General features: G+C 38.9%; 1 protein-coding gene across 4 annotated transcripts in view; it reads right to left on the reverse strand.

Moving 5' to 3' along the window:
* Positions 1 to 22,190, reverse strand: part of plch2a (phospholipase C, eta 2a) — a 74,093-nt gene that overhangs the window by 41,225 nt on the left and 10,678 nt on the right. The window contains exon 1 of one of the 4 annotated variants that reach the window (XM_088360754.1): positions 17,104 to 17,169. The exons of the other annotated variants lie outside the window; for them this stretch is intronic. Within the exon in view, the coding sequence (XP_088216880.1) occupies positions 17,104 to 17,128 (25 nt within the window). The 5' untranslated portion in view covers positions 17,129 to 17,169. Of the gene's footprint in view, positions 1 to 17,103; positions 17,170 to 22,190 lie in introns of those variants that run through there. 4 annotated transcript variants of the gene reach the window in all.

Raw genomic sequence — 22,190 nt, forward strand, 5'->3', positions numbered from 1 at the left:
AAAAATGGCTCCACCAGTAAATTGCTGCTCTTTAGTGTTCTTTGTAAAACGTCCTACCACAATGCGCCAAACAACATGTGATGCATTATGTGTAACCGTATCATAATGTTGCCATCTGCTGAATGATGCATCTCATTATTTTCTTCCCACTGAAAGGATTCCGTCGCATCCGGTTTGAATTTACGACAGATAACAGTAACTTCCATATTGCAATGGGACAGTCAAAGCAAACACACACACGTGATACATTATTAGCTGACAGGTCGTACAAAAGAGCAGGCTGTACATTGTTGTTTCAGTCCTGGATCATCAATCAGATATTATTACGACAGAGCAAAGAAGAAGGCGTTCACATTTTAAAGATCAAAAATGCCCTAATATGGTTGCAAACATTTAAGAATAAATGCTTGTATAATATAGAATTTAAAAATCCCACTAACAAGATGTAGAGCAATACATGAGGGACATTACCCACATGAACACACAATGTGTAGCAATAAATCTTAGTCATGCATATGATTTAAACTAAAAAGTAACTCTGGAGGAAGTAATGAAAGTGTTCCCTTTTTCATCAGACTTTATCTGAGTGCCCTAAAAAGATCACACTTCAGTCCTCTCGTTTTTGATACTGTAGAGGAAGTCATGCAATGCTGTATCTCACTGTCTCAAATGCTGTCCTCGCCTCCCCCCCTCAGTTTTAGGCCAACAGAGTTATATAAGATTGTCTACTGCTGAAGCTTTGTGTTACAGTATGCAAATATCTGTGTATATCTTTAGATAGATTATGGGAAGAATGCACCCTGAGATCAAATGAAGTTGCACAGAATAACAAAGAACTGAGAAGTGGCTTAGATTTATTGTAAAAAAAAATAAAGTATTTTGGAGCTACTCCTTGATGTATTAAGAGGGAATATGCAAAAATATTCACAAAAGTTTGCTGTAGAAATATATTGCAAACAACTGATGCTCTATGTGTTACTGGTTCCTATTTCTGCTGGGTAGTTTTTCTATTTAAAACAAATCTATTCATTTTCTGTGAGTACGTGAGCCTATCACAGCTGTGTACTGTGAAATACATGATTTTATTATAAATGGCCTGTACACACCATCCTATTATTGAATACGTTGTAGATAGTACCTGGACTTTGTGTAGCTACTGGACGCAAAACTGTCATTTTGTGTGCGCTCTATTTTCATGCCCAGTGCAAGGGTCTTGCCGCAATAAAAAAAAAAGAGGCATTTTGCGCAGTTGTGGGAGTGAACACAGATCGTTTTAGGTCATTTCAGAGTGTTTTGGGTCCTGTCAGCGTTACAAGTGGAGGCGTTACTACTCATTAAGATAGTTGCTGTTTTCAACCTTCAATATTTTTTCACGTGTGAAACTACTTTTGTGTTCACATCCACAAAGGTTATATTACCCCAGGTCATTTGTAACTTCAAATGCAATCTCTTCTATTTCCCGTCACGTACGTACGTACCTATCCACCCGAGACGATGTATTAAAAGATGCCCGGGATTTGTTTGATATTGCAGCAGAGCGGGAGCTCAGCAGGAGATAACAGCATAGAGATGTGTGCTTCTGGTAGATCCCCATGACCATAACTTGACAAATTCATCCTACTTATCAAATCCTCACAGAACATTATTTAAGGATTCCAAAATGAACACAACCGCCAGCTAGTTATCACAACTCAGAAAACATTCAAATGCTACAAGAGCCACATATTCCCCAAAAAATCCTTCTTTTTAAAGCAAGAGAAAAATGAATTAAAATGTCTGGCAAGTCAAAGTCATCCGTTCCTCTGATCTTTGTTGTCCTAGTGGAGGGATCTTTTCCCTGTGGTTAGCCATCAAGTCTCACAGCGCTGATCAGGGAGCAGCTCGTCTTCTCTCAAAATGTCTTCCCTCGCTTATATTTTGATATGCCATCATTTGATTTCCCTGTCGTGCCACATGGAGTCTTAAACTGCAGCTATGTTCCCGCCCCCCCATACTTTAGCTTTCTTTCTTATAATTCCTAGTTTTCTATACATGTTACTCTCATGAGGGTCCTCCTGTAAAGTAAGTGGATTTTTTTTTTTTGTTTACTACTGCTTCAAGTTCTTTCATTATCCACAGCTTTATAATTAATTAGCAAGCAATTAATAATTAGGAATATTAGCAAGTTTGGGAATTCTGCAACCACCGCGTTGCAGCTTTCTGGGCATTCCAGCTGAGCGAGGGGCTTTTCTATTTCACATGCCGCCAACCCTCAGGTGACAGAAAGTAGACTCGACTTTAGGCCAGCTGAAAGCAGGTCTAAGTATTATTATCACCTTTTATCACATTCAGAAATGAAAATCCCACCTCAGGGGAAGGTGCAAGCTATCGTCTCACAAATATAATTAACAACACAACATGAAAAAAAAAAAGGCTCATTAGTCTAATGTTTTACATTCTAAGGATGGCAGGACTTGACAGTTACATTTCCCTAAAAAAAAAATCTGACTTTTTCACCCGCAAAAAAGCCGAAGGGCGAACTGAACACAACTGACAGTTAAAAGTTGTAAAAAAAAAAAAAGCTCCACCAAAAAAAGACTTCCATCCTGCAGTGAGAATTGATAAAAGCCTTGATCTAACCTTGACATCCCTTGTCGAGTGTTGCCACTTTTCCTAAGTAGGGTCACAGGTGAGCCCGAGGCCATCCATCCCAGATGATTTTGGATGACAGTGGAGCCATAACCTGGACTTTAGACTAATTGCCAGCCAATCAGCAGGTTGTCAAGTCACAGTGAAATGAAAAGTTCACTTTTGGAAGCTGTCCATGGTCGCCCATGGAGCATACTGTCTAATATTATAAGATACTGTACTGTGTATAATAATAATAATGTAAATAAATGAAATGCTTCAACCTTTATTACATTGCTTTTGAACTCATGAACGAATGAGAGGTGACAATAGTGGCTGTCGCCGATGCTTGGTTGACCAAGTGCTCCCTCTATTGCACTGTAATAAATGCTGCAGACATGGTTGGTGTCCTCCTGTGAATCCCATCTACTCACTTTATATATTACCGCAGACGACATGAGCGTGTGTCTGGAAGTATGTCTACGATGTCAAAAGATTCAAGTGTAATGCTGCTTGTGACGTTTACCAGACAATAGACACACACGGCCACACTTGTTTCAGAAGGCGTCCAAGTGTGTCGTCTTGCGGCAGCTCATTAAATGAAAGCTGATATTTTCTTGCGGGTGACAGGATAACTTGGAGGAGAAATTTCTGTATGCCTGTTCTTGAGTCCTCTTTTTTTCTCACCGTCTTCTCCCTTTTAGTTGGATAATGATGTGGTGGCTACATATATATTACCATAAAGTAAAGGAATCGGGTTGAATCCGGGTATGCTTGTAACAAAGGGAGAATTGCAGCATCACCAATTAGATTGGAGAGATATGATCATTTCAATATTTATCCACTTCCTTCCCGATTGCAAATGGGGATTATCAATGCTGGAAACAGGTGAACATAAAAAAAAGAAAAGTAATTTTAATTCATTTTAATTCACTTTATTTCAATTAATCACTAATGATAAATATCAATATTTGATGACAATTAATTAATCTTACTCATCCAAATCTCTTTATGAACAAGGCTTTTGACTAAGTGTAAGTAGGCTGCTAGAAGGATTTGGGCGGGCTAAGTACTTTTTTTGCATAATGTAGGCTATGAGACAATTTATTCCAATATAAGGCCTTGCAGATCTTGAAACCTGTGTTTGCAATTAGGCGTCGCCTCCAACCAGCTTATGCAGATTTTATTTACATGTGGACATCAAAGTTAGAAAGTGGACTATTGGAATTAATTGACATCTCACTGCACATCAAATAAATGTCGGTCCCCTGTGGGATTTTTTGGTTGTTGTTGTTTTTAAATGTATATTGACCAGAATGAAAGTTTCTTTTTCCTTAGATGGACGAAGAAAAGCATTTGCAGAAATGAAAAACTGCTTTTCTCATGTGCCACAATGAAGTCGTTTTGAGAAATTCAATTCTGGAGTGAAAAATGTACCGAAGCAACTTCGAAAACTGTAATAGCGTCACTGGAGAAAGCGCCCTGGTTGCCCCGAACATGTAGGTGACTTTGCTCTCGGGAACATTACTCGCATCAGATTCTTTTGTTGCCTCATCCAGATCGATGCTTTGTGTTCCTTTAACCTTGTGACTCTTGTTGAGCTCTCATATGCTGCGTCAGTTGTGTTGCCTTTTGAACAGCGTGTATTTTCCATACAGACACACAAGCCATTACATTCACAGCAGAAGACAATTTAGTCTTCAATGGACCTAGCATGCTTGTTTTTGTAATGTGGGTGGAAGCAGAAGTACCTGGAGAAAACTCGGGCGAATAAGTGGAGAGTTTAGCTTAACAGGGAGAAAAAAGTAAGGTTGCAACATAAGAAACTACAAGGACTGAAGAATGAATGGTGATAAATCCACATGAAAGCAATGTAACTGCGCTGCAGAAAATAGTAGAATCTCTTGTGCAAAATGTTATCATCTGATCCTCTAAGCAAGATACAGCCTGTAATTGGTTGGATCGGGTGGGTGCATCAAGATTGATGACATTCATTTGAAGGATTTCACATGCTCATTAGATATTTAATTTGCTTCTTTAAGATTGGCCCAAGAAAACAAATTAGCAGACAATGTTGCAACAGACTGTCACTCGGTTCTGTTAATTGTTTACCACTGCAGTTATAACAGTGCATGTCATTGGTGGGTGTGTGTGTGTGTGGGTGTGTGTGTGTGTGTGTGTGTGTGTGTGTGTGTGTGTGTGTTAATGACATGGTGGTGGTGGTGGGGGGGGGGGGGGGGGGGGGTGGCAATAACCAAACAAACTTCAACTTGAAAGTAGAGTCACACATCAACCTTAACTCATTTACTGCCATTGACGGCTACAGACGTCAAATATCGATTTTGAATGAATTAAGTACAGTTGGCTGAAAACTAGTCAATTGATCCTTTCATTCTAGATTAATTGCCACAAAATATTTAAGATGTTAATATATGTAAATGGACATTGCAATGAAGATTAATGTGCTACAATTGTCAAAATGAATGAGATTCTTCCCAAAAGGGAAATGGACACATAATGGGTTTCTCGTAATAGTCTATCTGATGTATGCATAGGAAAGACTTTAGTGACCTTTGAACTTTTTAACACTAATTCATGTAAAATTCAACAGAGGTATGCAAGTATTCGTGAAATCAGAGTGAGATTGTCTTCCAACTCCTTTACATCTCAGCGTATTTATGTTTGAACAACACAACCAATGGAAACGCAACAGTGGGTCCTTCATTTAGGTCGCTCTCACACTGGGCCAGTTCTATTGTAAACACACGATTAACCGCCCCCCTCGCCTGTCCCCCGCAGTCTTGATGCTCAAACTCAATCAGACTTAATGACAGACATGCATCATCATCACTTTCCTGACTTTGTGGAATATTTCGTGCCAAAGTTCAGTCCGACATTTCTAGTGTAAGCACCTCAAACAGCAGAATAAGCTATTTGACAATGTTACAGCTGAGAAGTCATTTACCAGTCACAAATGTTCAAACTTTTTAGCTTGGCTTTTGTGCTATCTGTGTGATAAATTGAATTCTGTCAACATGACTTGTTAGATTTATTTTGTCCTTCTTTTTCTGTCTGAGCAATACCATGAGGATTTTTTCACTTATCACAAATGCTCCGTGTCAAATAAAGACGCTTTGCGAATCAATCGTGGATGAGTCAGTGAGCACTTGAGTAAACTCTCGGACACTCCAGTTGCTGCATCTTATTCTCAGACCGAGCAGTGAGGTGAGGTGAAAATATGAGGCAGAGGACCCTTGGCTCATATTTTAATTGCCAGGCGGGGGAACACAAACAGTCGAGCCGAGCTGACAACACCGCCGGCCACTTATCTTATCAACTTTTTGATGTTGTTGCTCAAATGACAGTTCAGATCTCCAAAGGCAAACGGGCCTGCACCTGCTATTACGGCTTATTTGTCCTGGGCTTTGCGCTGATTAAACACAAATCAGCAAGCTCAGAGGTAATTTACTTCAATCTCCCGTCACGCGCTTTGTTGAACAGGAATACCGCAGAGCGGCGTGGCACGAACGAAGCGAGGATTGTTTGCATGGCCGTACGTAATACACAGTTGTGCTCCCGTCGGCTTCTGCGGCACTGTTAAATCACACGTTTGGTCGAAGCTTTCACACATTGCGGCGGCCTCGCGTGCAGTCATTATAGCATCAATTGCCTTAATGGCTGCTCTGTCGCACCTTACGGCACCGAGCGGAGGCATCCTTGCTGACGGTCCTTTATATTTATAACGTGTACCTTTACACTCCTTTCAATAAACTCATTAATACAGCACTCACAATGGGATCCCTTTTAACGGCCCTCGTACGGTGCAGAGCGGCATCATGGAATGATTAAACATGATTGCAGTCAGGAGAAGGACATCTGCTGAGCTCTTTGGAAAGAATGTCACTATTCATATCCAGTGTAGGGTGCAACGCTTGAAATGTCAAACCATGCTTAACTTATTCAAAGCGTGCATTTGTGCATTTATATTTTACATAAACTAACCCGTTTTGTATATTTATATGCCTTTATTTGCATTGATTTGTATATTTTATAAGCGCATCGGAAGAGGAAATAGCCATTGCAAAATGGATGAAATGCATCCACAAATTGCTTTTCGGGAAAAAAAATGCAACCCTTCTCATTCCAAGATCTCTTTCTCTCATCAAGGAGGGAATATTAGAAGTAACCTACATTTTCTATGTTGACCATTTCATTATATATCCCGCACCAGCTTAGTTAGCAGTGTGAGCCAAACTCTCGCTTTGATTCGATTTTTGGCCCCTGTTGTGGTTTTCAGAGCAACTGTGACATTGACAAATGTTTCCTTTTTGCTTTGCCCAATATAGATTCTTACTTTGTCTATCAATCTTCCAAGAAACATGTCAGCACTGCTGACTGCTCTCCTTTGTGCGTTAAACTCACCACTGCATCATCTTGACCACCAATATAACTGCATTTTAGAAATAGATGTTATTTCTCCCCCCAAAAAATGACAAAGTTGAGGTTTTGATGCCAGATCCTAGCCTCTCCAAATTAGGGAAGAGCTTAGGCTGCAATTCACAACATGGTTAATAGTTTCTCACATGTGGCCCTATTCGGATATGCGTCATTACATGTAACGAGAAGTGGATCTCTAACGTGTGAGCATCCAAATGAGATCCACCCTCTTGGATGTCATGAAATGCACAGAGCAATTAGATACACACACACACACACATGCTACTACGACGAAGCTGCTGCATCGACCGTTAAATAGGAGAAAGCGATGCCTAAAGAAGTAAAGTTCAATGTCCAAAGTACATAAAGTCATCTGGCTTAATTTCAACCTTTTTACTTTTTGATTCTCTATGTAGTTGCATCAAATAGATCGCCGTGGCAATATGACATTTTGATTTCATTATAATACAACACAAACAACAACACACGCACACTGTACATATTTTCATTTCAGTCTTTTATCTGGACTCAAATTAGGTCACATTTAATTAAACACTGGCAGGAGCATTGGCTGACTGTTGCATTTTTAATTGTATAGCATATCAGGGTGTCAAAAAATCTACTTGATATTTATATTTTCATTGTATTGAGCCAAATAAATATTTTATCTCCTGCAACTCATCCACAATTCTGTCTGACGCAGATTGTCCGGTGGCCGTAAGGCGCGCAGATGTGCACAATCAGCCAACAATTACAATATTGCTGCCCTCGAGTCATCGAGTGTTTAAAGCGCATCTGTATTGTACAATCTACATACCACAATGGACTAGATTAAAGCGCTGCCAAAAGATGTCAGGGACTTGATTGTAGACCTGCTCAAGGCTGTAATTGCTTTTAAAATCAAGTGGCAACTATTGGCGCTTTTATTTGGAAGGGGAAAAAAATGATCATCAATTGTCTTTAGCCTAGATCTTATCTTGTGACCACCAGAAAGTCAAGAGAGCAGCCACAAATTACACCGCAGGCTCTTGTTAATGATCTGAAAGCAGTTGGAACCTCAATCACTAGAAAAAAACACTGTGCACCATTAGAGTGAAATCTTTAAATGTTCACAAGGTTCCTCTTGTCAAAACATCACTTAAGTGATCCCTCGCGACTTCGCATTTCCCTGCCCAGTACTTCTTGTTGGTGACCGTACTTCACGAATTTCACTTATCGCGGGTGGTTTTTGGAACCAATTATCCGCGATAAACGAGGATTACGGTAATGCATTATATTTGTGTCAAATAATCTCTATAATTACAAGAGAGGTTGCGAACTTTGATCAAATACAGATGAAAACCTCATGAATGTTTAAATATGAAGGTTAGTGGCATTGCTGTCAAGGTTAAAGCATTTAATAGTACTGACTTTTTTCTCAAGCTTCACTTGACGTTGGCATATGATGAATGCGATCAATATGCGGCTGCATGTCAACGTTTCAATCATGTCTCACAACAACTCCTTCTGGTATTACGAGTGCTGTCTGAATGGAAAAAAGATTGCACAGCCATTTGAGAAAGTCTTCTTTTCCTGCCAAATATCCACTATTGTTCCAATCAATTCAATTGTATTATTAAAACAGGCACCATGAGAGTAAACAAAAGCAGCAAAAAGCAGATCTCAAGGTACTGTGTCCATAATGTCATGTCACCGAGAAATATTTTTGGGCTTCCCAATTGTCAATGTCAAGTTCGGGCAAACACACCTGAAGAATGTTTCGAGTGTATGCGGCTTTGATGAGTTTTCTTGACAAAGGTTAAAAAAACTAAAATGATTTTTCAGGTTGAGCAGTGCAATTGTTGACGTGCCATTTGTGCTGTGGATAATGTCAAAATCACTCCCGACTCCAGTCGCAAGAATGCACACAGTATTTCTGTTACGATATGGTTTACTGCATCTTTCAGTCGAATTGCTCAAATCACAAAAACAACAAAATCCACTAAACAACAAAATCCACTCTTTTGCTTCATATACAGTGAGTTTAAAGAGGACATAATGTGGAACATTTACTTTACATTTTACTGGCTTGCAAACAAATAGTCTTTGGAGTGCCTGCCAACCCATCAAGTGGCCAGTTAATCTACCACGTAAACATTTTATTATCTATCTCTAAAAATGAGAGCAAACCCTTCTTTACCCCACGCAACAACTACCTCACATAAAAGTTCTCCACCCATAATGTGATAATCTAGGCTGGGCATACTTCGAGCCAGAGTCACTTTTAAGTGACACACTTTCTGTGCACATAGGTTTTTGTGGTGCGTTCAGAGAGGGGTGTTTGCGCCATTGAGGGAGTGAACAAATTCCCAAACGGGGTTAATGGGGATTTAGACTTGCCCAGGCATGAAAATGAAGATGTGCTGGTTTTTACACTAAGTGCATCACTAAACGCGTCCATCTATCAAAAATAGAGCCCTCGATATCCATACGAAGGAATGGTGAGAAAAATGTTTTAATAAAATATGTGTAAGTATGGCCTTGCTCTGTATCTTTCAGCACTCTTTACACCCATAATGTCCACCTTTGTGTCTCAAAGGTATCAGTCATGCTCGGCGAGTCAGGGCCAACTACACTGAACACCTTAACCTAATGATGAGCTTGGCACCATCAATTATTTACTGTATAATTAATCGTGAAACCATTCACTGCACACACACACACACACACACACACACACACACACACACAACAACAGTACACACAGGCACAAACTGGCGCCCATGTGCCATCTCAAGGGTCCTCATTAAATGTTGATGAGGATACCCACTATGCCGAGAAGCCCCATGTAAGCCATCTCCGACATCTTTTGTCCTTCTCCCACCTTTTTTTTCATCAGAACTCTGAATGTGAGCCACCTTTCAACTTCACTCTTTCTTGCCGAACATTGTCACATGACCTTCTTTTGTGCGTGGCAGTCACTATTGTACCATTTGAAAGTAAATAGAAAGTATCAACTGAAGATAGACAGGCAGATATGTGGATGGATAGACAGACAGACAGACCCACATTGGGTTATTTTTGAGCCAACTGCTTTTAGACTGAACGTATGTACATAAGAGCAATTTAAAAAGATCGCAGTACACACTGTACAAATTCAATGAGCCAGCACAAAAAAAAGGTTTATATATGAGGTGCAAAGGGAAATTCAATTATTTGATTATTGAAGGTTGCAGATGCACAATGTAGACAAATGAGACCATTTTTGAAGTGCCTGCTCGCTGTGGGTAGAAGCAGGTTTATAGCCTTGTTGTCGGGGCTGCAACACTCCCGTAGCGTCTGCCAGATGGAAAAAGTGAAAAAAAGCAGATTGAGCCCTGTTTGTACTACGACTGTCATAGATGTGATGTAATGCTGTGAAGGCTACTCCATAGCTGCGCTGTGCAGTTTTAATGAAACGCTGGAGAGCTTTTCAGAGACAGAGAGAAGTTTCAGAGACTTTGTCAGCTTCTGTATGAAGTACCTTCTTTGCAAAACCTTCCTGAAGATGTGCTGCGTTTCATGAGGTTATAATTTGGCTACGAAGGAGTTTGAAGGTGTTCACCATCTCCACTTGAGTCGAAGTGATGACAAGCGGTGCTCGCTGTTTTGTTCGCCGCTTCGGGTGATCAGCTCGTTTACATGAATCACCAATGTCGCATGTATTAGCATTGATTTGAAATAAGATGTACCTCTTTGGATATGATGACGAATGGAAAAGGACTTTGCTCATTTGCTCTGACTTTATGCATGGTGGGTTAAAAAAAAAAGCTGACAAAGCCGACCTTTTTAGCGAGCATCCAAGTAATACATTCTTCTATTTTTTCTGCTGATGTGCCTCTTCTGCTGTTTTTTGTTATACTGCAGAGAAAATACTCTCTATTTGACATTTGCTGTAAAAAGAATTATTCAATTTGCTTGTTTACAAAGAACTGTATATGTCACCAGACTATGGGCGGGAATGTGTGTCATCAGAAACTGAAATTGAATCATTTATAGTTGAATTTGAAAGGGGAAACCTCAATAATTGCCTTGAGAAATATCATTTGAATTGCATGAAATCAATTTGAGTCGTTTACCTGTAATCTCAATTGTACAAGTTGCATGGCACTCCATTTTTTGTTGTTTGTCCCAAAAAAACACACCGTATTTTCCGCACTATAAGGCGCACCTAAAAACCTCAAATTTTCTCAAAAGCCGACAGTGGCCTTATAATCCGGTGCGCTTTATATATGGACCAATATGGATTCGCGGATGAGGACTAATTTATTAAAGTAAGCTTTACATGTTTATTTTGTGTGTTGTGTGATATTAACGTTTGAGCAACGTTGAGTTATTGAGATATTGTTATTGTTTTCACTATTTCGAGTGTTACTATATTGTGATTGCAGATTAATAAATAGATTATTTATTCTATGCGCCTTGTAATCCGGTGCACCTTATATATATTAACAAAGTTTTAAAATGGGCCATTCATTGAAGGTGCGCCTTATAGTGCGGAAAATACGGCACATATATGTATATTTAGGCAGTTCACAATCATGAGAACTAAATGACCCACACAACTATAATGTTTCCCGACTAAAATGAGCTATTGCACGCATGGATGTACAGTATCAAGACACACTCCCTTGCTGGTAGAACTCCATGATGCTATTGGACAACTTTGGAGAAATCAGTTGAGCGTTTCGAGTTTGTTGGATGTGAATCAGTGCGGAACACGTCAGACAGAGCTCGCAGATAGACTTCCAATTAAGTCTTCCTCCTTCTCGCCCGGGGACGAGCAGATTTCTCCAAGAGCCAAGGGTTTCTGTCTGAGTTCATTTGGGATCTTACTGAGAGGTTGGCAGCTGGTGGTGTGAGGGGACAATGTGCTCACAGACAAGTCCATAGGCCCACCGTACCCTTGGGGACCTTGCCAATTAGGGCTGGAACCCAGTGTGGAAAATCTACCTCATCAATTCACAGGAATTGGTGAATGCTTTCACATACAGCAACATCCATATGAAAATTTAAGGGCAGGTGGTTGGAAAACCTGCTAACAAGCCCAGCACCTTTTTATCCTTGGATTGATTTGATTGTCTCAAATGAGGTGGCATCCTGGGTGACAATGATTGGCCAAAACAGCCTCGTGGTTCTATGCTAAGCTCCAGTGTTGCTCACGAATGAAAATGTCTTCCATGCTGTGTGGCAGACTGCATCTCGGCATGTCAGTCTCGAGCGCGTTTGTGTTTGTGTGTGTCAGCGTGAGCACATTAAAGCCTCTCTGTGTGATTGCTCTGCTTTCATTTGTCACTACTACGAACAGCAGGGGGCTCTCGCAAAAGCTCTTCACGAGAAATATTCGGATGCTATGAGGTTTATGAACATCATCGCTGCGTGTGTACTTCAAAGTTAGGTATCTCAAACATGTGAGGACTTGTAACCTTACTACGGACGACGCAGCTTTTAAAATGTAAACCATATTGTCATTGTCTTTTTTAAGGTCACAAGTTGTATAATCTTGTTCAAGCTACTTTCATTGGTTGCTGTTCAAAAATATTGTGTAAATTTTGCTTCAATTGGGTCACTCTTCCCCCTAATTTGATATGGTAAATAGTTTTCCTCTAATTGGTAGTTGCTGATGAGCGGGCATCTTGTGGACACCACGTCTCTTTAGCGAGTCGTTGGCAGAATATCCATTTATAGACATAGTGCTTGACTGGCAAGCTGTCCAGAGCTTTCGCCAAACCCACCAAACATTCACAACCAACGAAACAATCATTCAGACTCTACAGAGCCTGGATTTGAAGCTCCAACCTCAGAACTTTGAGACAGACGTGCTAACTAGCAGCCCACTAAGCCAAATGAATAATTATAAAAATACATCCTTCTCAACAGACGTGATTATCTTACGACAGCCTCAATCAAGGATCAGCGTTCCAATATTTGGATTATTTTTGGACAGAAATCGTTGAGAGTATTGGCAGAATTTGATGAAGCACATCGATACATGACCACAGACGGCAGAAGAAAATCTTGACACAAGAAGTCAGGCTCCACATTTCAGAAGAACTTTAGTTTCTACAGTTGTAGCTTATGTTAAGAGAGACATTTTATAAGATGCTAAATCAAATTACAGCCCAAAATGTTGCCCCTCAACTGAAGTCACCGATTACCTAAGTTGTTCCTCAAAAAATAAAAGAAGTTATTTCATGCCTTGCATCAATCGATCTCTTTGCCCTGGTGCCGTTTTAGCTTTTTTCTTCTTGTATATATTTACATGCATTACTTTGTCTGGGTAAAAGCTTCTTTTCACAAGGCCGCTTGAGCGGATTGCTGCATAAAGTAATTAGTGAGTGCGCTCAGTTTATATAAACCTAAGAAGAAGTATTGAAAGGAAGAAGAAATCCTTTTATTAGAACCTGAGATTGGAAAAATTCAATTTTATGCAAGAGAAATGATGTACAGTAATTGTTTGGATTGCTCAGAAATTGTTTTTTGGGTGCTGATATTTGGGAAAGGGAATCTGGAGAAGTAGACGTGTGTGTGTGTGCGTGTGCGAGTGTGTTTATACCCTCTTCATGATTGCAGTGCAATCTGACTGCCTCGAGGTACATACATCCATTAAGTGCTACAAAAATCACAATAGCGCTGAACAGTTGAGCACCGCACAATGTGGGCATGTGTGCACGCACTAAATGAAAACATGCCTTTAAATATCTGCTTTCAAAATTCAAGTAAAATTGCACGCAGGGTCAGTCAAGAAAAAAAAATGAGTTTCCATGAAGAAGTGCCACTGCTTTGCTTTTCTGACTGATATATGAGCTAGATATTACCAGAATTAAAAATATTAATTGGCCAGATTATTGTCTTCTGTATAAATGCAAATGCATTTGAATGAAATTCAATTAATAATTTACACATCGCACAGGCTCTAGTTATGTAGAGTCTTGCACTATCATAGGCCAAAGTAAAGCACAACAGACGAAGAGAATAAAGAGAAGTAATTTAATTCCACCAGTAAACACAATAAGTACATTAAGATTGTCTCTGCAGCTCGTTTGGTTTTGGCAGTTTTCCAATGCTGTTCTGTTTCGTCAATGCACTGAGCCTCTTTGTTAAAGCCCCGTTTGTAAAATGCATCGTTCATAGCCGATGTCAAACCAATTGGTGGCAAAATTGCTAAAGAATTCTATGAGTTTAAATGAATAAAGCCAAACACGAAAACTAGCTGTTATTTAGCTATAGTCTTCTTCCTCGCGCTCTTGTTTGTGCGTGCATGTGTATTATCATCATGACAAGTCAAGCAAGTTGGTAAAAGGTTCTTAAAGTTGAAAGTGAAAACCTCTCAGTCTATAGGTAACACTAGAAATGTGAACTGATGTCCACGTGTGCCTTCTGTGGATTTATAGAATAAGCCAAGCATCAATGCTCACGTTCCACATACTGCGCAAAGCCATCATCTGCTCACACTTGTCATGCTAAATACTCCTGTAACACAGACGGGACCCATTCCACCTCCCTCTGGGACTTTCGGACCTCTGACACCATTCAAGCATGATCACTAGTATACTTATCAGCGAAATTATAAGGCAATGCGTCCAGCTGGCCGCCAGTTGGTCGATGGCTTTAAAATCTCTTTTTTTTATGGAAGTATAAATATAATTGTTGCTGATGAAAGCAAAAATACATATACTGTGTCAATATAAAATATTACCGTAAATCATATTGACTCCTTGGAAAATTGAGCCAAAAAAGCCTCACACCCAATCATTTGTTCACCAAAGCCAATTTTTGCTGCAATTGGACGTTCCGGACAGGGCACCTTCATTTGACACTGAATGGCGTCTGCGGTCAAGAAAACATCAGCCGCATAATTTTTTCTATTTTTCCCATCATAAGAGTGTATCACTGTCTATCTGTGTGTTTCTGCTCTTGTTTTGTTTCCCTATATTCACAACCCATAATTTCTTTGTTTATCAATTTGTCATTCATCACGTAAATGGTGCTATGATTCTATACAGCTTTTTGATGAGATGACAAAGTGTTTCCTCAGCAATGTTTTATAGGTTAAAAAAAGGAAGAAGCAATGTGCGATTTGATGTACTTGATTAAATAACACGGCTCATTTCACACTGAAAGTGGACTCTGATGGGAAAGATGCTTTCACAAACGTAGATCGCTTTTTTTTTTAAATCCAAACATTAATCCAATCGTCTACCAAATTGAAGTGCCTGCCCAATTTGTATTTTTTATTTTTTTTCCAAATTAGGTTCCAGTAACTCAGTGAAAATCCACTTTTAGCCAAGAGAAAGATATTGAATTAAAAAAAAATTACAAATTAAATTTTTTTTGTATTTTAGAAAAGACAATATCAGGTAAGATTGAAGACAAAAAATCTCTTGGCCTGTCTAACAAATTAACAAAAAATAATAATAATCAATAACTTGGAGTGAAGAATTCACATTGGAGCCTCACATAACAATTGAGGCAGAGAATTCTACACCTTTTGTCTGGTTTCGGTCATGCTTCAACAACACCAGTTATTTAATGTTCAATGCCTTACTTAGGGGTACCTCACTCGTCAGGAAGAAACTAAACAACAAAACAAAGAAAGAACTCAGCATAGAAAAGGTCACCACACTCGAGAACAAATTTCACTGAGTATTATTATGGCTGACCTCAGAGCTCTTGTAAGTAATGCAAACAGCCTCTTGGAGTTCTGCAGTGTATAAGAGCTGAAATTTAAAGTATTCAAAGTATTTTTTTTCAAATCACAGAGTACTTGTTCACCCTGCTCTAAATCGATACGGTCATTTCTTGTGAATTTTAGTTTTTTGAACTAATCCACTTCAGACTACTGCATCTCAGTATTAAAAATTCATTAAGCCAAAAATATGTCAGAAGTTGTTAATGGTTGAAAAGACGATTAAAATCAAGTGTATCCAGTTCTTTCTCAAAGAGAATTCATTTTAATTGTACCAACTCAAATGTGTTCTGTGTAATTTTATCTTCTATATGCATTGAAAATTTTTTGGGGGGAATATTGCTAAACCCGTCTGAAAGTTAGTAAATCTGATCCTACAGCAAAATGCAGAAAATTGACATTCTTCCGCCTTTTGAAATAATTAATACATTTTATGCCACTAGAAGCAATTGCAGCTGTGGCAGTCTCCATTTATATTTGTGGTGGTGTCAATTAAACAAATAAACACGAGATGCCCAAAAATCTGACATGTGAAAACCACAAAAAATCGTGTATGCTTTTCAGTACTCATGTTGAAAGTGTACGTAACGTAGCATTTACATAAAGATTTTTTTTTTAATCCTATTAGAGACAGAAATATACTGCAAGATGTGACATTCTATAATCAAATTGTTATTAATCAAATGGAAATCATGTCAATTGGGATCTGAAGGATTTCAAATGTCATGGCATGTATATTTCAGTACATCATCAGTGTTGGAGGCAGAATGTCAGCTAGCTCACTGGGAATAGACCAAAAAAAAAAAAGACCACCACCAAACAGACGAGCAGATTGAAAGCTTGCCGTTTTGACCATGAGATGTCGAAAAAAATACACCAAACAAATCTCGAAATAGAAATTAAACTCTGCAGCATTCAAGATGAAAGGCTTGATTGATTCAACAGGTATTTGAAAATCAGTTCTGATTCTATTAAACGGAACTGCCCTTTCATGACTGAACTTCAATTTCCTCATTGATCCTGTCTTCAAGGCAAAGAGTCTTCCAATTGATTCATTGCAGTTTAAACATGTCACAATTCAGAACTAATCAAAATTAATACAACCGCTGACAACATTCATAAAATGAATTTAAATATGCATTCATGGACTGAAATGAGAGGTGCGTGAAATGTAAAAAAAACACCAACCCAAAAGATGATCTGAATGATTATCTAACTTTTAAACACACAACTGATACACGCACCCCTCAATCTAAAAGTAATGCAAGCCAACCAACCCGTGTCATCAGTAAAATCAAAAGTGTGATATCAAGTCAAGCCAAGAGAAGTGATAGTAAAACAGCATTACATACTGAATCTTGGAGGTTCCCGCTCCATGCCGCTTGCTGTTGAGTTGCAAAAAGCAAGTGATATCAAAGAGAGCGAGAGGCAGAAGAAGAGCAAGAAGGCGCCGCCGAGCTCGCTCGACCTCCCCTCTGCTGTCTCTCTTTTTCTCCTATCTCTCTTCGCCTCACTGCCGGGATGGTGTTAACCTATTTTTATTTCTTTCCTTACATTTCATCGCTCCCATTCATTAGTCTCTATCTTGGTCTTTTGTTTCCTATTCTGTCAGTTAACCACAAACACACAAATACACACACACACACATTCCCAATTGCAGCAGCCTTGGTTGCCATGCATACCAGATGTGAGAAAAGTATTGTCCATGTTCTAAAACTAGTGCAAATATTGTGATCATTGTTCAGGTCAAATGCATTAATTTGATAAGTGTGAAAAATACAAGAAACTTGAAAGTTATACAATAACAATAAACGACCTTTGTGGTGTAAAACAATAGCGAGGTAGCCTTACTTCAAAGTCCTTTTTCTATTGACGCATTTTATTTATATCATAATATATTTACAATATATCATATTATCATTAGTCAGTCTGATTAACATTTGGAATTTTCTATTCACTTTGTCATCTCATTAAATCTTATCATATCAAATCATGTTCAGGTCCGAACAAAATTTGTAATTGCTTTTTTACACGGCCCATTTCAGAGGTGAAAAAAACTGGGTTGTGATTCCAGGTGGAAAAATATTGGGCCGTTCTTCCGTTGATTGCTCTTCAACTGAGAATAATTTGGCAGTGAGTCAGGCAACGGCTCATTGAGGCCGCGTGAAAATCATGTGAGTCACAAACCAAGGTACAAAGTTGTTGAAAATACAGTACGTTTTAAATATATCTTGACAAGCTTTGGACAAATAGAAATAAATGTTAAATGGATCCCTGAGTAGATTAGAATGGATGTGGAAGTTTCATCAGAACAAATGAATAATAAATTAGATGAATGCTTGGGGTAAAGAATTCATCCCAAGTCTCGAGAATAAAAGATTTTCTGGTTTGTTGATTTTGCCTGAGTTTGTTCTTGTTGCCTGATTTCTATGAATAATATCAAATTCTTCTATTTCTGTGAACATTTCCTTTTCTTTAACAGTAGGGACTCACCAATTGTCCACATGTGAATGTAATTGGGGGATCGGATTAAATTTCCTCCAGGAACATGCGAGGAGGCCACGTGCAAACCATCATTTAGACGGCGTTAAGACTGTCACATTATGTTGTTTTTGCTGGAATTTTCTTCTGTAATGAGGAAGTAACACAGCGTGAATTAGCGTTGAGCTGATAGCGGCACTCGTTCACTGGTGATGAGAACGCGACTGCTGATGGTTGCAATCGTGTTTCAGCACGCTGTAGTTCACTTTGAAGCCTTTCTACATTAATGAGCGTTCATTTGGAAGTAGTCAACGCTTGCATTGCATCGCCTTATACACAAGCTTGACTGTACAAATATAAACAAGATTTTTGATAAAATAGCATCGCTGAAGCACAAGTGAGGCGAGGTATAATGAGGCGGCTTTGAAGTTTTGACGCCTTTGTAGAAAATGGGATGGCGGGGCAAATTATGCAAAGGTTCGCTAATGTCAGACACAATACTCCATTGAGCTGATTGAGTCTGAGATACAGAACAGAAGCAAAAAATACAAGTTGTCCAGACATCTAAAGATTCTTCGCATTGCATCAAAATGTGCCACGACACATCATGTATTGGTGAGCTATCATTCGGTTAGCATTAGCTAAGTGTTGTGTATACTTGATGGATCGGTGAAGTTGGCGGTGTTTGTGGTAGGTGATGTCTCCATGCAATACCTCTAGCCCTGGTTGTCATGGTAACAAAAGCAGTGCAGTATATTAGGCGGAGTAGACGTTTGCTGACTTACATTCGACAACAAAGAGGACTTAATGTCAGCAAGACAAGAAATAGGATGTGCAAGTGTGCTATAATTACAATGGTGAACATTTTATCTTTTTTTTTGATGCAAGTCAACTTTTGTAGAGGTTTTTTTTTGTTTTATCGCTAGAAAATCAGGTAATAATAGTATAGAAACAACAATACAATATCATATTTAGGAATATTTCTGAATTACACAAATAGTAAAAAAAAATCTTCACTCCGCCACTAAGCATGAACGCCTTCTAAATAAAATCATATTAACTAAAAGGTGTTGGCACACATCAGCTATAACATGACAGTAAAACTCTGTGGTCACCCAATCCAGTAAAATGGTGATTCATCATTTTCAGCTAAATTGACAGGTGAATTGGCTTCCAACAAAGCCAAAAACACACTAACTGGCAGTGGGTAAGTCTGGAAAAAAATACAAGTTGGCTCTGCGAATTTGTCTGGTGATGGATAGAGGTTTGTCGACTCCAGCTTTTTTTCTGCTGACATTTCGGTGCACAAACTTTAAATTATCTGAGATGTATGCATCTATTCTGCTGCCAGTGGGAAAATATTGAAAACTGTCCAGGTGACTGTTACATAGCAAATATGCACCTGCAATCAGTTTATTTTTACGTAATTATTATTGTGAATTAAATGTGACTGGAATGACCTTCATTAGTCGCCAAGGGACTCCCAGAAAGTTTTTTTACCGGTCAATATATTTTACACATTCCTTTGACTCACTTGATAGTTTGGAACACTACTTTTTTAGTAGTTCTGCTGTTATACAATACAAAAGTCTAATATTCCCATGAGTCTAACACTCTAAATTTAAACTGGCAGAAGTAGTTCAACACTTTGTCAGCATTACTGTTGTCTGCAAAAATGTATTTCCGCCAAACTCAGCTGCCGCTCAATCAAAAATAGTTTGCAAAATGTGTGTTTGGGTGTTCCCAAAATTTATTTATGATGACTTTTGATGCCATGCCTAGTGACATCAACCATTGTGGGCAGAAAGTTTCTTTTAATAAACATAGTTCCTTTTTCCTAATTGAAGGCAGATGGTTCCACATGGATTGAATGTGATCTTCATCCATGTGGGCCTGACTGGTCAAATGAGCCTCAGAGAAATAAGGCAGTGAGTGCTTGATATTGCCCATCAAGCAACATTACGGGTTGTCGAAAATGGACAAATGAGTCGTTTCGTGCTCACCACCATTTTGCGTTAATGACACTTGACCTCGGAGGTGGCTGACGCCCGAGTTAATGTTGCAAATAAGTCAATGCAGCGAGATGAAGAGCAGCGTGATGATGCGCGCACGCTAAAAGATGGAGGAGATGAAAGATCTGAATTGTGGCCATCTGTGAGGCACTTATTCACACAGTCTGAGCTCATGCACTCCAGATGACATATATGTATTGCAATAAAACATGTTGTAAACTCTGTTCACCAAAACATGGGCACAATCTAAATCAAATAGCTGTGTGAAAAATTAGACCTCCTATTGATGTTTTTATATTTCCATCAGCCATATTTACCGTTTCCAGTTTCACGTTATGAATGAGTCTCACTGTATGCATTGTCAGCAAATCAATGCTATGATTCTATATTACTACTCAACAGTCATTTTATTAGGAAACTATTAACTCACTCGCAAGGTTTTATGGATCCCCAGAGGAAGTCAACTGCTTGTACATGTAAACACACCTTTTGTATAATGCATTGGGTTAATTTCATTTTGAGATCTTGTGAAATGTGCACAAAACTACTGATTGACCATCGTGTCCAATTTCAGAAGGAGAACAAAGTGGGATTTTGTAATATATTTGAGCAGGCTATTACTCTGGATGACCCATCTCTCTGGTCCCACTAAATAAATGCGAGCCATCCATTTCACTGCTGGACTCATTGAAGCCTGATGCTCTCATCACTTGCCCAAAAATACTTCCCTGCTCGTTACATGCTGAGAAACTACTCCAGCGTGATGAATAAGTGGATATTCATGCCATTACGAAAATAGGCCATGTTCATGGTGAAGAGTTTCACATTGGACATGCGCCGCTCCAGTTGTTTTTGTTACGAGGAGGAAGGTAATGGTGGTGTGAAGATTGGAGAAGAGCGAGACCAAAAGCCCGAGGGGAGATCCTAAAAAGACTTGAATTTAGCATTCATATCCTGTTGGTTAAGCCGTTGAGATATCAAAAAAAGTTATGTTATTAGCGTTTGCGGTGCCCTTCTGCTTAAAAATTCAACTGTGCCGCTATTCCATTTAAAAACTTTTATAGTATATATTTAATCATTAAATTGCATTAGGAAAACTTGTTTCATCTTCCTGTTTCAGAAGTTGTCTTTCCGCCTCTCCTTGTACTTCCTCTGTTTTGTGGTGTAATGGAGCTGGGTTAAAATGTGCCTGTGCAAAATGAATAAACAAAATGTACAAATCACATTCGGCAGGGATACTGCTTCTCATCTTCACTACATGCAACCACTTATCTTTTCCAGCACAGAACAAAGCATAATTATCTTTATTTTAACAATATTTGACACAACAAGCCATGTTTTTTAAATTCAAATAATTAATGATACTACAAACACAAAGACCCAAGCAACACTATTTTTTTTTTACTGTTGAAGCTAGCAGTTGCGCTAGTGTGGCTTTTGGTGATAAACAAAATCCATCCATCTAACCACTTTTTTTTTTATTCTCTCCAGTTTTTGATATTCTGGTGCACTGATGTGCATCTTTCGCATTAGCCTTACTGATGTGCTCAAACGTATTACTCTAAGAAAATAACTGAAATAGAGATTAATAGCAATTAAATGTTTTATTTTCACTATTTTGTAACTAATCCATATTACCTTTAGCATGTCCAGTCCTGAATTTTCAACACATCATTGTAGTGTATGTAGCGGAGACCAAATTTCAAATGCAATTTAAATGCAGTTCAATGTTTTCTTCCTTTGGTTTGGATGTGAGCAAGTAAGATCCACCCTTGGTGATGATACCAGTTAAAATAAACGATAAAATCAGAATACCTTGGTAACTTCAACATTGCAGATTAACACTCGCTCTGACTGAACATAACGTAAGTGTAACAAGAGCAAGCATCAAGAGCATTACCTGAAGTGGGGTGCCAGCATTACCAGTCCTCATTCACCCTACTTTT

The sequence above is a fragment of the Syngnathus floridae genome, chromosome 2, assembly GCF_059516105.1.
Source record: "Syngnathus floridae isolate MCC-2025c chromosome 2, RoL_Sflo_1.0, whole genome shotgun sequence".
In the NCBI taxonomy this organism is placed as follows: Eukaryota; Metazoa; Chordata; class Actinopteri; order Syngnathiformes; family Syngnathidae; genus Syngnathus; species Syngnathus floridae.